This window comes from Panthera leo, chromosome C1, assembly GCF_018350215.1.
Source record: "Panthera leo isolate Ple1 chromosome C1, P.leo_Ple1_pat1.1, whole genome shotgun sequence".
NCBI classification, from domain to species: Eukaryota; Metazoa; Chordata; class Mammalia; order Carnivora; family Felidae; genus Panthera; species Panthera leo.
In genome coordinates, this window is record NC_056686.1 from 141,313,865 (window position 1) to 141,329,819 (window position 15,955).

The 15,955-nt window shown below is 38.0% G+C and overlaps 1 protein-coding gene across 1 annotated transcript in view; it reads right to left on the reverse strand.

Moving 5' to 3' along the window:
* Positions 1 to 15,955, reverse strand: part of NEB (nebulin) — a 223,788-nt gene that overhangs the window by 134,224 nt on the left and 73,609 nt on the right. The window contains exons 53-61 of the mRNA XM_042948758.1: positions 14,561 to 14,665; positions 13,029 to 13,136; positions 12,366 to 12,677; positions 11,722 to 11,925; positions 11,069 to 11,173; positions 10,875 to 10,982; positions 9,572 to 9,883; positions 9,070 to 9,273; positions 8,503 to 8,607 (exon numbers count right to left, since the gene is read on the reverse strand). Of these exons, the coding sequence (XP_042804692.1) occupies positions 8,503 to 8,607; positions 9,070 to 9,273; positions 9,572 to 9,883; positions 10,875 to 10,982; positions 11,069 to 11,173; positions 11,722 to 11,925; positions 12,366 to 12,677; positions 13,029 to 13,136; positions 14,561 to 14,665 (1,563 nt within the window). The remainder of the gene's footprint in view (positions 1 to 8,502; positions 8,608 to 9,069; positions 9,274 to 9,571; positions 9,884 to 10,874; positions 10,983 to 11,068; positions 11,174 to 11,721; positions 11,926 to 12,365; positions 12,678 to 13,028; positions 13,137 to 14,560; positions 14,666 to 15,955) is intronic.

Here is a 15,955-nt window from a genome sequence, read left to right on the forward strand (position 1 = left end):
TAAGAAATGTGAGATTTCAACTTCTATTCATACTCCTTTGTTTTACCTCTCAGTTGTACTGAGGATCCAGGTAGGGAAAAGTTACATATTATCAGAGGTCCCCTTGGGCAGATTGCCAGATTTAGCAAATAAAAAGATAGCAAGCTCAGTTGGACTTGTATTTTAGGTAAATGACAAATAGTGCTTCAGTGGAAATATTGGGTCACTAGTTTATCTGGCTATCCTACCCCCTTGGAGATGCAGAAAATACTATTCAGTCCCCTTGGCCCACACCAGCAATGGCTATAAACTAAAAATGCAACTTCAGTTTGCCCACGGAATCCTATAGCAGATAATATTCAACCTAGAAATAAAAGGCTAGATGGGCTGAGTGTTCACGTCACAGAGCCACAGGCACCATGATTGCTGTGGCACAGCAGCAACCTCCATAGAAGCAAGTACAGGAAAACAAACAGTGACAACAATAAAACGTGTGGGGCTGCACCACAGGAGTTTGCCCTAACCTGGCTGTAGTTGAGCTGGTTCTGCCGTGCCAACGTGATCTCCGGGGTATCAGGCATTATATGAACTTGACTCTTGTCTTTGTCCCAGGCCTCTGTGTATAAACGCTGCCAAAGAAGATGTTGATAGAATACTATTTGAAATGGGAATTATAAAAAGTTAAGCATGATTATTATTAATCTAATTAGGAAAAACAAACCGAACTTGGATACAAGGTATTTAAATTGGAGGTTTGAGTTGTAACACTAGTGATCAAAGTTAAAATTGGGAATAACAGAAATTAGAGGATTTTGAGTATATAATTTAGGAGATAAATATGACCCTACACACACTTCAATGGATAATTTTAACTGCACTAGTCGTTAGAGTATGATAGCATCTTTTGGCATCTTAGAGAAGCTTGAGGTAGCTGGGGCTCACCTTGTTCATATTGATGGCATTGTTCTTGGCCAGCACCTGTTCCAGGGAATCAGGCACACTGGTAAATTTCAGCGTGTCTGGAGGCTGGCGGTAGATGTTGTCACTCAGGATCTCCGCAGCTCTCTTGCACTTGACCACATCCACAGACCCAATGGGGACCCAGCCAATGCCTCTCAGCCACTGGAGATCTGATTTGTAAATGTTCTGTAAAGACGAAAATGGAACAAACTCTTCAGCAAGACTTAAAAGATTTATGGTAAAAATGCCAATGCATCAGTAATAACATACAATACTGGTAGTTGTCTTTTCGTGGAAAATAAGCTCATTGTGTTAGACTAAAGGAGGCGCTATGTTCAAAAATGACCCAGAAACATCTCCTAGCCATAACAAAAAGTGATCATATATTTCTGGTGGTAAGGACAGGACTGATCCAAATTACCGTCAGTTCAGTGAATGTTATTATAATGCCCATGTGTACAGGAAAACAATGCCAACCCAGAGTGGGAGAAACCACAGATACGTCCAACAATAAAGGTGAGGCCTAGTCAAATGAAATTCTCTGCAGCTACTAAAAGTCTTATTTTAAAGAATATTGATGACTTGTACAAAGGTACTTAATATAACATTACACGAAGGAAAACATAAAACAACGTATGTGGATAAATTACATGAGCAGGAGTGGGCTTTTTCAGTGGTTGGATTATGTTGGATTTCGTTGCCTTCTATGTATTTTTTCTTATGTTTCAAAATATCTGTAGAGCTCTTTAGAAATAAACAACAAAAAAAGAATATATAATAATGATGTAGAGCCCCTGATACATTGAGGCAGAAATTCATGGCTTTAACACTGTCTGAGGCTCAGGGCAATTGGTGCTCATTTCATTGGTCCAAGGCCCCAGATTCTTTCCACCAAGTTCTCAGGACAAGAAGGTAGACTTCTTGGGGTGCCTGGGTGGCTCAGTTGATTAAACATCCAACTTTGACTCAGGTCATGATCTCACGGTTCGTGCGTTTGAGCCCTGCATCGGGCTCTCTGCTGTCAGCATGGAGCACACTTTGGATCCTCTGTCCCCCTCTCTCTCTTCCCCTGCCCACTCATTTTCTTTCTCTCTCTAAAAAATAAACATTAAAAATTTTTAAAAAAAGAAGATGGACTTCTTTCCAGAGTTGTCTTTCCATACCTTTCTCTCTTGATTTGTTGTTTTTAAACAAAAATCTGTGTTCTTTTTAAGTTTATTTTTCGGGGGGGGGGGAGGGGCAGAGAGAGAGGGAGACAGAGAATCCCAAGCATTCTCTGAGCTCTCAGCACAGAGCCCAATGTGGGGCTTGAACTCCTGAATCGTGAGATCATGACCTGAGCTTTAATCAAGAGCTAGTATCTTAACTGACTGAGCCACCCAAGCATCCCTCTCTCAATTTATTTTACATCATTTCTCTGCTAAGGATTTTTGTTAACCCATTAAGTATTAACTACTTCACAACAAAGGAATTGGACCTTTGCCCAGCTCATTTGAAGGATTTTACCCATAACAGCAACTAAGAAAATACAGATTGATATTTTGCAGTCTACACAAAAAGCCTATTGGAATTGGCCTAATGGATTACTATGTGGATTGCTCCCTAAATAACAACAGCAAGAATGAAAGCAATAACATTGTATACCTCTGGAGTGCTTTTTAACTTTCCAATGACTGTTAACTTTCAAATAACCATTAAGGCCCCATCACAGTGTGGGGGAAATTGATTTTGAAAAGGCACTCAACAAATAGATGTAAGCAGTCTGTCAATGCTGTCAACTCCATGGGTGGCATTAACCATTTTAACTCATGTGCAGGCAAAGCTTTTCTTTTCAGACACAATTGCAAAACACAGGGTTCTGTATGTCAAAAACTACAGAACAAATGTGGGCATTTTCACAGGTGGGCTGTACAGTTTTTAGTAATGGCCAATTAATTTTAAAAATTAATTTAATTAAAATAATTAAACATAGATATAAAATAAATTAAAAATTAACTTTATTTTCCAAAATCCTCTAATGCTTAAAGAATCCCTTCAAACATTTGTAAACTATGTGCTGTAGGAAACGTGCTTTTCACACCCAGATTTGATATTAAAAGCAGCAGCACTAGCTACCATGTGACCCCTCTACAGAGAGCTGTGCTAAGAGAAGAAAATGTCAGTGAACTGATCCAATAGCTTACAAATACAGCAACTTCTTTTGTTTCATAATAATAACAATTAGCACCGTAACAGGCATTAGAATTCTACTAATTATAACCTTATCTGGTTTGCAAAGAAGCTAAAAAAATTGAGTATTTTTTTTTTAATAAAAATGTGTTGTTTCCACCCCTTTAAAAAAATAAAAGAAAATGTCTCCACCTGGTGGACTCTGAACATTGCTTAATTCCAGTTTTGTTTTTAAAAGACCAAATCCAGTTTGTAAACTTCCCTTCCTTATAAAGCCTATTAAATGTACACATAATAAAGCAATAAAACTATACACTGATTCAAATCTCATTCACTGATCAATAAATCCTAGCTTAAGTATGCCAATGGGTTGCATATAAAGGATAACTTTTATATAGCTGAACACAGCTCTTTTATAGATGCTGTACTCACGTCACTCTGGAGGTCATAGGCCCGCCGAGCATGGATGACATCGTTCTGGTCAGGCAGGCATGTCCACTCATGCAGGTAGTTCTTATAGTCCACATCACTGACTAAGGTCTGGCACTTCTTGGCCAGGACCACCCCCAACATGTCCACTGGGCTGCTGAACTTGGTCTTCCACTTCTCAAAGTCCTTCTTGTATTCCCTGTCACTCTGGATCTTGGCCACATGCATGGACCACATCATCTTGGGGTCATCTTTGATGTCTCGGGCTCCGATGTGGTGGCCTAGTTGCTTGCGATAACCATCTTTGTATTTGTACTGAGACAAAAACACAAAAACACACAAATCAGGTTTTTATCATAAGCCCTTGAAGGTCAAAAGTCTGTGCAAAATCACCTTGCTTACGTCAAAGTTATAAGTTGACTTTTTCTAATAAGCACTAACTCAAGCTGCTATCCTGACCTTTACGCTTGAAGCTTATAGAGCTAAGAAAATAGATGGAATCTGTATAATTGCAGTGCATATTCAAAATCACCTATGGCTTGGTAATAAGGAATAATTCTTGAGGCAGGTAGTGCTCACAGGGGGAAAGGCCATTTGAATAAGGGAACTTGGAGAAATGAATTTTAGGCACTAAAAGTATGTCAGGAAAGAGTCGCACTTGGTAACATGGTGTGCATAATAAGTCATAGAATGGGTACCTGGTTCCTAGAAGGATGAAGTACTCTATGTCAAGGACCTAGTTTAGTATTAGTATACTAGTTACTTACTATACTATCATAAAGTAATAGTATACCATTAGTGTACTGATATAATACTAGTATTATTATACTAGTAAAGCTGATGTAGCAGTCCAACTGGTTAGAGCATGCTCCAGAAAATGCATGGGTTCTACCCCCACATAGGCCAAGAATGTTTTTACTATTCCAAGTCCAATGATGTTGTCCTGGGATCTGGGCCAGTTATTCAAAACACATGCCTCTAGTCTCAAAGATAACTAAGTAAGAAAGTATAGATGGGTCAGCAGGAGGCGATATGGTACAACAGGAAGTAATGAGGTTGTCTGGAGTTTCAACTCCACCACCTACAAGGAGTTTGATTTTAGACAAGTGGCTTAAGCAACCCACAAAACAGGGATAATGACAATACTTACATCCTAGGATAGTTATGAAGTGTAAGTAAGATAATGCACGTCAAGCTCTTCGCATAGAATTCTCAACACTTCCTAGTTATTCCTGTTATTATGGTTGACATAAATCCATTTGTGGGGGCAGTCCAACACACATAAACTAAAGGGAATCACTAACACAACATCATGGGCAGCGAATTATCATATTCCAAAATAGTGGGCCTTGATATTTAGAGCAGTGGTCTGTTCCTCAAGAATCTTCTGAGACACCATGAAAGGTTGATGGTTTTATTCAACCTGTGCTAGACAGCCAGGAGCTGTTATTAAGGGTGCAAGCTTGGGCTAGTAATCACCTCTGGTATAGATCAACTGCGTTCTTTTTCAATCTTAGAAGGGTGAATTATAAAGTCAAGTGTCATATGAATTTTGTGAATATTATATATTAAAATGTTATACAAAGACACGACCTGATTCTCACTGGGAGTACTTAAGTTTATGAGTTATACTTTCCATAAGCACGGCATTAATTTTTAGATCTCCAAGCTTGCAGCTGTACTCTAATAATTTCCATTAATGGATCTTTCTCTGATTTTGGTGGGTCAGTTTTCATTGAACATACTGTATCCTAAAAATTATAAACTGCTTTTTGAACATCGAATTTTTCACTTCCTTCAAAACTAGGTTTTTGAAAAAGCCCATATAAATACATTAGGACATATTTCCAAAGGGTGAGGAAAGTTCTTTTTGAAGATTTAGTTCAGTATAAGTGTCACTTCAGACTGATTATATACTTGGGGCAACACTGAAACTCACATCACTGGCGATGTCCCTGGAGGCCTTGGCCGCCACAATTGGGATGGCATCACTTCGCAGGTCATAGCCTTTCTTCTTTGCTTCTTCATGGGCGAGTTTGTACAGACTCTAAATTTGGGCAAAAAAATATATAATTATACATCAGTTAGATGTTGACTTTCATATCCAAAAACTGACAGGGGCCTAAAATAATTCACCAAGTTCTACACAGCTAGGTGCCTATAATAATCTTATTTTGAGAGGTCTAAGCCTTTGCACTGTTTGCTAAAGACTTAAAAATGATACGTATATAGAACACTGCAGCTTTGTTTTGTATTTTAAAACTTATCTTGAGTTACCGAAACATAAATATTACCCACTGTTTCAAAATTTTTTGTTACAACCATGAATCAGGTTTTTTTTTAAGTTTACTTATTTTGAGAGAGACAGAGACAGCATGAGTCAGTGAGGGGCAGAGAGAGAGGGAGAAGAGAATCTCATGCAGGCTCTGCAGTCAGCATGGAGCCCGATGTGGGGCTTGAAGTTATGAAACCATGAAATCACGACCTGAGCTGAAGCCAAGAGTCTGACGCTTAACCGACTGAGCCACCCAGGTACCCCCTCATGAATCAGTTTTGAAGAGATCTAAAAAATTAAGCTGAAACTCATGGGCTTAAGGTGGCAAAATGTGGATAAGAGGCAAAGACTTGATCATGGAAATTAATTCACTCTACACCTATTCTGCCCCAACTGTGTGCTGTGAATGTGCTGGGTGCTTGGGAATCAAAGATGAGTATGAGGTCTCTCCCATCATCAGGGTTGCAGGGGGAAGTTATGGAAAGATTGATAACCCACAGAGGAGGCTACCAATAGAGGTGATTTAACCATATTATTAGCAAAGAGCTCCAGGAAGGAGTAATTAATCCTAAATTAAGAATCAGGAAAGTTCCTGCAGTGGGATTGATCTTTGCATTGGACCTTGAGTGATGAGTATGATTTCAGTAGACTGGAATGGGAGTCAGGGGCAGAGGGAGTTGCAGGAATCAAAGCACAAGGAAGTGATGGTGCAGGGGTGTCAAAGGAAGGGGGGGGGGAGCAGTGCCAGGGACAAGTACAAGAGAGGACTGAAAAGAATCTGGAGTTGGACTGAAGGCTTGGTGCTAAAATAAGTTTGTGCTTAATTCCACAGGAAATAGGAAACCATCAATAAACTTTGAGGGAGAGTGACATAATCAAATCTGTATTTTGTCTTCCTATCCTCAATGAGATAAAAATTACAAAAGAATTGAACTAAGCTGAGAGAGAAAAGCCCGAGAAAGCAGATCAGGCAGGTTAGGCATTCAGTTCAGGGCGTTCTCCCTGGGTCTCTTCTAACCAACAGCACACTACAGCATCTCTGAACTTTTGCAGCAAAGACAGAGTCCAGAATTCCAGAAATGCTGAGTGGCTAGTTACAGAGGCTCTTTGTCTCCTGAGATTCTAACACATGCAATACATGCTTTCCTGTAACAATACAGGACTTATATCATAGGTTTTGCTAAAAAATTCACTCCTTTTTGCTTTGCAAGTAGGACTGGATGTTTTTCGTTTCTGGTGACAATTGAGAGTTAGTTACGTAAGTGCTAAAATTATAGTTTGCACTCCCCAAAATAAAATGAATTAAGAGGGTGGCTCATCTAGCTAAATCCTCTAACTTATGTCATGCAGAAGAGTAATACATTGTTGACTTATGTTTTCAAATAAACAATATTTTCTTTGCTGGTAGCACAAAGCTGAGAGAAATAACTCATACATCAGCTGACAGAAAAATCAGATTCACAACAATCTCCACGGGCTTAAACCAATAGGCTTAATCTAAGAAGAAGAAATTGCACAGAGATAAATGTTGATCTTTGAACTGATTTTCAACTGAATTTAAGTTGCCAAATGTGTAAATTCAGGCTAGAGGAACCCTAGCTTAAGCCCATGCAAAATGTCTTAGGGTTTCAGTCGATCCCAAGTTCCATGTGCCCTGGCAGTGATATTGCTGCCAATGTGCCCTGAGGCACAGGGTGCAGAAATGGAGGCCAAACGTCCGTAAGAGGCAATATGATGTCAACTATATTCTATACTTGCAGGATTTTGTTTGGTTTGGAGGGTCACATTCTAGCAGGAGTGTCATGTGAGGAATGCCCAGGAGCTGTGGATGTTTGGATTAGAAAGAGAACTTGGGGTGAGGTGGCAGGGGAGGCACCAGAGTAGCTATCCTCATCTCCGTGGAGTTGGCAGAGGTTGGTTTTGCACAGCCTCAGAAGACTACAGAAGTCAGCAGAGAGAAATATTTGACTCAGTACATTACAAGCATCTTCTAATGGAATTTTTCAGAATGAATGGGCTGATTCAGGAGATAAATTCCTTGTCACTAACAACACTTAAGCAAAGGCAGGATGACAACCTGTTGGGTGGGGACTCTTGTAGTAGAAGAGGGGATGACCTCTTGGGTTAAACATCTGTGGTTCTGACATGAAGGTACATGGCTCCATGCTCACAGAGGGTGGAAAGGAAATGGACTCGCTGATATATACCCTGGCAGATCCCCTGTTTCTGCTTCTTTCTCTCAGTGTTATTTGATAATACTGTAATTTTAGTTCCTGACTTAATTTTATACATTAAAAATCTTAAATTTTGACTTTAAACCACAATTTGGAAAAAGGAAATCATATATGGAAGATAGATATAGCACAGTGATACGGCATTAGGAGGAGATAAATGTACAATCTATTGCTAATTTCCCAATTTAAACAAATTAATAAAAGAAAAAGTTTTGATTATTCTTATGGTTACTGCTTAAATCATTAGTTCTTATAATTGTCACTTTGTAAGGGATCATTTGCATTACTTGAAGTTTGATGTTTAGGATGAGGATTCAAAAATGCAGGAGTTGCTATTCACACCAACCAAGAAAAAAGATTTTTATACAATTGTTATTTAGTATTACATCACCTTGGACAGATTAACTGAAATCAGAAATCGCATGCAAACTTCATAGAATTAGTATCTGCTCCTACCTCACTGTAGTTGATTTTGTTCATCCTTGCCAACGTAATTTCTGGTGTGTCTGGCATGATGTGGATCTGGGTCTTGTCTTTGTCCCAGGCTTCCGTGTATAGACGCTATCAAAGAAAATATGTAATGTCATCAGGAAAAAAAATTCAGTGTGTAGTTAATAAGAATTTCAGGGGCACAAGAACTTTATAAACAAAAATAACAAAAGGTTGTACGTTTTATACACATTATGTATGGTAGATACATCTTCAAGTAATCAGTTCATAGAACAGATGTTTGAGTGCCTTATGATAATCTGAAATGTATGTTAACAAAAGGAAATTGAGAATATCTTTTATGCAAAGATGATCTTCCATAAAAATGTCTTTTTCTCAAAACCATAAAGAATTAATGAAGTAAATACTAAATATAAATGACACATATATCAGATAAATAGATACAGATGGATAGATAGATAGATAGATAGTCTTTTGTTGATAAATGCTTTCTTTCTTTTCTTGATTATATTTCTTTTTCTTTGATTTTGCTGTCAGGAGTCCTGCCTTGGTTCTCTGAATTTGAAACCTCACCTTGTTCATGGTAATGGCATTATTCTTGGCTAACACTTGTTCCAAAGAATCAGTCACACTGGTAAATTTGAATCTGTCTGGAGGCTGGCGATAGACTTTATCACTCAAAATTTCAGATGCCCTTTTGCATTTTTCCACATCCAAAGAGCCAATAGGAACCCAGCCGATGCCTCTCAGCCATTGGAGATCCGACTTGTACATATTCTGTTGACACAAAATAGTCAGTAAAATTTTATCTTTGCATTGGGAAAACATTTTCATCTAAACGATATGAAATAAAGAATACTCTTGAAAATTCAGTTTAATGGACAGGCAGCATATCAGACAATACTCCTTTTTGGTCTGGAAGGTTAAATAATTAATACTCACAAGGAAAGAAGAAATGCTATTCCTGCCTTGCAGGAGCTGGTAAGCTTGGTTCCACCTATTGCTACCTTCTCCAAGGGGTGTTAATTCACTGATTTCCTACCTTTGCACATCATTATGATTCTCAGATACTAACATCACTCTGGAGGTCATAGGCCCGCCGAGCGTGGATGACATCATTCTGGTCAGGCAGGCATGTCCACTCGTGCAGGTAGTTCTTATAGTCTATGTCACTGACTAAGGTCTGGCACTTCTTGGCCAGGACCACCCCCAACATGTCCACTGGGCTGCTGAACTTGGTCTTCCACTTCTCAAAGTCCTTCTTGTACTCCCTGTCACTCTGGATCTTGGCCACATGCATGGACCACATCATCTTGGGGTCATCATGTATTGCTCGGGCACCAATGTGATGGCCAAGCTGTTGACGATAGCCTTCTTTGTACTTGAACTAGAAGAAGAAATACAGACAACTATTTTAGCTTTTAGTAAAAAGCAATTACTAGGCCCCAATTTTCCTGTTCATTAAAAATATAATGATTTCCTCTTGAACATATACATACATGCACTTTGTAAACCGTTTAGAAAATAAAGAATACATATATGTACACAAAAAAAGAAAACAAAGACATTATTCTACCATTCAGTGAAAACCATTATAAAACTGCTTTTTGTAGTGTGTGTGTGTGGGTGTATGACAGAGAGTAAAACTGAATAGCAGTCATATTGTATATACCTGCTTTTTTCATTTATTGCATAAGGATTCCTCTGTGTCATTAAATATTCTCTACAAACATGAATTTTAATGGCAGCAGGTATTACATTATGTTGGTATATGTTAATACTTTTAACCTTTCTCTGATTATTGAACACTTATTTTTCAATTATGAGGGTTACCTTCCCATATTTTGGAAATAAAGAAAATATTTTTGACTTTATAGACTAATGAAATAGAAGGATAAACATTTCTAGAAACGTGAGCCAAGCCATCACTTAAAATAAATATTGGCAACCAGTCACTGGACACAGAAGTAAACATATGGTACGTGTGGATGGACTATGAATAATGTGTCCCATTCCCTCAGCCCTTGTAGGTTCACTGGTTCATAAGGCATGCGTTTTTTTTCTGAAGGAATCCTACAATGAGTTCAATTGTATATAAGAATATATCAGGTGGAAAAGCCCAAAGGATGTCTAACTATAGTCAAGTATCTAATGCTTTAATTCAGCAGGAAATGGACAATATTTTGAAATGCATCTATGGACTCAATCATACCTTTGTGTTGAGAATTTCATTACCATTATTAAAAACTATTTACTTAGAAAAAAGACTGTTAGCAAGAACTTTAACCTCATAGCTTACTTGCCCTACTATATAACCAGGAGAGAGAAAGCAATCTTTGAGCCAAAGCCAAGGCAAAGAACTTTTCAGGTGCACTTACTTCACTTGCAATGTCTCTGGAGGCCTTGGCTGCCCTGATGGGAATGGCATCCAGTCGCATATCATAGCCTCTCCTCTTGGCTTCTTCTAGGCCAAGTTTATATAGTTTCTGAGAAAGACATAGATCATCATAGGTTTGATTCATAAAGTGCAGTATAAGCAAAATACATCACGTACCATGAATATATTACTTACCTCACTGTAATTTATTTTGTTTTGTTTAGCTAGTAAAACTTCAGGGGTATCTGGCATAATGTGGACAGTGGTTTTATCTTTATCCCAAGCTTCTGTATAGAGGCGCTAAAACAAACAAAAAAGATGTGACTAGTACAGGCTAGTAATGAATAGATACATTAAAAAAATCTCGTTCTTAATGAGAGTAAGGACAGTCTACTCTGTGAGTTGGTATTTTAGAAAAAAATTTTTTTAATGTTTAATTATTGAGAGAGAGAGAGAGAGAGTGAGTGGGGAAGGGGCAGAGAGAGAAGGAAAGGGAGAATTCCAAGCAGGCTCTGCACTGTCATCAGAGAGCTTGACACAGGGCTCGAACCAACACATGGTGAGATCATGATATTGACCTGAACTGAAATTAAGAATCAGATGTTTAACCAACTAGCCACCTGGGCACCCCTGTATTTGTGACACCTTTAGGCCTAGATGTCTCATATCAGTAAGAAGCATACAGCACTTAAATACCACTTTAATATGGAAGCAAAAGAATTAAATATGGTTTTCCTTTTATAGAAACAGATTACCATGTTTACACACACACACACACACACACACACACACACACACACACACACACACACACACTAATACCCCCTTCAAGTGAAGAAAAGACTTACATGGTTCATGGTAATAGCATTGTTTTTTGCCAAAACCATTGGGATGGAGTCCATAAGGCTAGAAAACTTGAATTTATCTGGATGCTGGCGGTAAACATGATCACTCAAAATCTGGGAAGCTCTCTTGTTCTTCTCATCCTCAAGAGAACCACTGGGTAACCAGCCAATGCCTCTTAGCCACTGAAGGTCAGCCTTGTACAAATTCTGAAATTATAAGTGACAAACCAGTAAAGCATAATTATATGCCCCTAAAGAAATAAAATTATGTATTATATTTTACTATACATTTTCATGCTTGAATGCTTGGGACATTTATAAATTTTGGTATGTCTTATGAATCGATGGAAAATTCAGATTAGAAGCATATTTTGGAAAACATCTAAAATGGCAGCACAAAAAGAATGATCCAAAGCTTCTAGATCAACATATCAGAGTCTTTAACCAAAGCAATGGGGGCTCTGCCAGCTCTTTCTCTGTGGGGTAATGGTGCCTCCAGATGTTTGGGGATTGGATAGGGTGTGGGCATTAATCTAGGGATATAGAACTCAGTTGTGTAAATTCAACTCCCCTTACTTTAGGGAAAATTTGATTCTTAGGAAAGCGGCCACGGTTTTTAGTTGGTCAAAGGAAAATCTTGGACTCACATCACTCTGGAGGTCATAGGCCTGCCGAGCATGGGTGACATCATTCTGGTCAGGCAGGCATGTCCACTGATGTAGGTAATTCTTATAGTCCACATCGCTGACCAAGGTCTGGCACTTCTTGGCCAGCACCAAGCCCAGCATGTCCACTGGGCTGCTGAACTTGGTCTTCCACTTCTCAAAGTCCTTCTTGTATTCTCTGTCACTCTGGATCTTGGCCACGTGCATGGACCACATCATCTTAGGGTCATCTTTGATGTCCCGGGCTCCAATGTGGTGGCCAAGTTGCTTGCGAAAGCCTTCCTTGTACTTGTACTAAAGGAAAAAGATAGGTCTTGAACCTTTCAAGATTAACTTATGTTGCAATTACAAAGCACATTAACTCCCAATATTTCACAAAGCCTAGAGAATCACAGGTTTAAGTTTTTTGAGGAGAAATATTAAATGCTAACTCACGCTACAAGTTTCATTTATAATAAACTTCACACAAATTCCAGCTACAAATACCTGAGTTTATCTTCATCCCACCCTACCTCTCTGGGATCATTTTACTCTGCTTTAATTTGTTACTCCTTGGAAGATTCTGTTCAATTTAAAATTAAAGTGAGAATGCTTTAAAGTGATAAATTGCAATCAAATCAGTATAAACAGGGGATAAAGTCTTACTTCACTGGCAATTTCTCGAGATGCTTTTGCTGCTTTGATTGGTATGGCATCAAGGGGAAGATCGTAACCTTTTTTCTTCAACTCCTCATAACCCATTCGGTAGAGTTTCTGTTAAGAGATGAAAATCACTTTGAGAAAAACTGTTTTCCATAAACAACTATAGCAGAATGAATGCAACATGCTAAATATTTTAAGAATCCCCGACAATAGTATCTGCTCTAGAATATGCCAATGTAATTGGAAATTATGCCCATTGATTGCTACAGATCCTATTTTAAACTTTAAAGCTCTTCAATTACCCAGATCAACAAAATTAAATCTCAGCTCTTCCCAAATACTTCAGTGTATGAGGCAGAAGCAAATTGATAGAGAAAGGAAATAAAACATCATTTAGGTGCCATTTTCCAATTACCTTGGAGTGTTTCATTAGAAGTTTTTGTTAGAAAAGAGCAATGCTTTTAGTGGGGAAAAATTACGCCTGATGGGCTGTCTCTTTCATGTAGCTACGACATTGTAAAATATAGTCTATTTTACAACATAGGGTTGCCCATAGCAGGATCCGCATCTGTAGGTAGGAAACAAAATCCTTCATAATTTTTTAAATCTAAGATTTTGGGGAGGAAACTTTAAATGTTGAATTTAAAAAGTATAAGTGAAACAATTTGTCTCTCCAGATTTGTTACATAATGAAACAAGTGAAAATTTAATGCATTTTATCCAGAAACCAGATTGTTTAAAATGCCTATTGATCTTGGAATGTGTTTATATTTCAGTGATCTGTGGCATTATTCTAAAACATTATTTAATGTTAAGGTCTTTCTATTAGAGTTTAGAATTTGTCTTTAAAATATTTAATTTTTACACCTACAGATTTCTGGAGATCATGCTATGATGATGATAAAAATAAAAATAGAATTCTCCTACATGGTTTTTTAATGCTTGTTCATTTGAAATTTCATGTGTGTTGGGACTATACTAGCTAAACACTGCAGGCCCAATACCAACAACACAAATTGTCTCTGACTCTGATAAATACCTGTCCATATATGGGAGAGCAATATAAACCATTACATTACGATGATATGTGTAATAAAGGACTACAAGGAACAGAGAGCACACACCCTCAACTCTGCCTGAGACAGGGAGTACCAATTAGATATTCAAGTTAAAAGCCACTAAATAAGAAATCTAAGTCACTTGTAGTTTATTAATTAAAATGATTCAGACATTCAAATTTACTTCCAAATAAATTCATTGCCTTAGAAGCAATTAAAATGAGCTTTCTGGGGGCGCCTGGGTGGCTCAGTAGGTTAAGCGTCCAACTTTGGCTCAGGGCATGATCTCACGGTTCATGGGTTCGTGCCCCACGTTGGACTCTGTGCTGACAGCTCAGAGCCTGCTTTGCATTCTGGGTCTTCCTCTCTCTCTGCCCCTCCCCCACTCATTCTCACTCACTCTCTGAGAAATAAAATAAATATTAAAGGAAATTAAAATGATCTTTCTGGAAATACATGCTGAATTTGGAAACTTACATCACTTGTATTGATTAAGTTTGCTTTAGCCAGAATAATGTCAGGTGTATCAGGCATGATGTGGATTTGAGTCTTGTCCTTGTCCCAAGCTTCTCTATAAAGTCTCTAAAATGTGAAATAAGAGATTTTCAGCAGTTTTGTTAGATTAGTCAATGACAACGTTAACTTTAAACAGGATTACTAAATTCATCTGAATTAAGCATTTTAACTGACAGCATAAGCAGAAAATAGGTACAGTATTTTTTGATTTGTCTGGGGAATAACTGCCTTTCAAAATATAAAGTGTGGATTACCTTTTCAAATTTACAAATAACCCTGCCCATTAGAAATCAACCCAAGTAATCAGAGTCTTTGCCAAGATCGTCAAATAAAGCAGAAATTCTCCATCTGATTATAAAAGTCTCCTTTGATGTTTAATTGGGAAATAGCCCTTCCCTTCTCAAAAGAAGATGTATTCAAGGTATATCTAGAAATTAGGGAGTTGCATTCTCTACGTTTTATTATTTATGGTTATACCTTATAATAATCTGGGGGGATTAGGATCCCAAGAGAATTTGGTATGGAATTTATCCAAAATCTCTTACATGTCCCAGAGCCATCCTCTTTCTTCAACAGAAGACAAGGGAACTCAAACAAAAATCTCATTGATTTAATAACACAAGGGAGTAAAATTTTGATGAAAAACAGGATGCCTACATTGTCAGAGAAATCTCCCCCAAGATACTTATCAAATCCAGAAGATAAAATGGTAATTTGACAGTGGAGAAACCTCGTAACACCATTTTAACCAAATGACCAAAATTAAAATGATCAGTAATGGAACAGACTGGTATCTTGTATCACTGGATATGACACATGGAGGAAGATACCACATGTGTTGTCCTGCTAAGTACAAAGCATGAATGTAATCATGAGGAAACAAAAGACAGACCCAAATGAGGGAGATTCTACAAAATGACTGGCCCATGCTCTTCTCCAATGTCAGGGATTTAGAAGGCAAAGGAATAGTGAGGAGCCAGTCCAGATGACAGGAGACTACAGATAGCACAAGCAAATTTAGTGTGTGATCTTGGATTGAACCCTGGGTCAGAAAATAGTTCTTATTTTGTGTAAAGGACATTCGTGGTAAAATTGAATAAGTTCTATAGACTAGTATTGTTTCAACATTAATTTCCTGATTTTGATCGTCGCACTGTGGTTAGGTGAGAGAAATGTTCTCGTTTTCAGGAAATGCACACTGAAATAGTTAGAGACAGAGAGGCATCATAAAGCAACTTACATATTTATGAAAGAAAAATAAGGAGGGAAAGTGGGGGGGGGACGCAAATGTGATAAATGCTAACAATTGGAGAACTGGGGTGAAGATACATATATATACATAATTATATTTATATT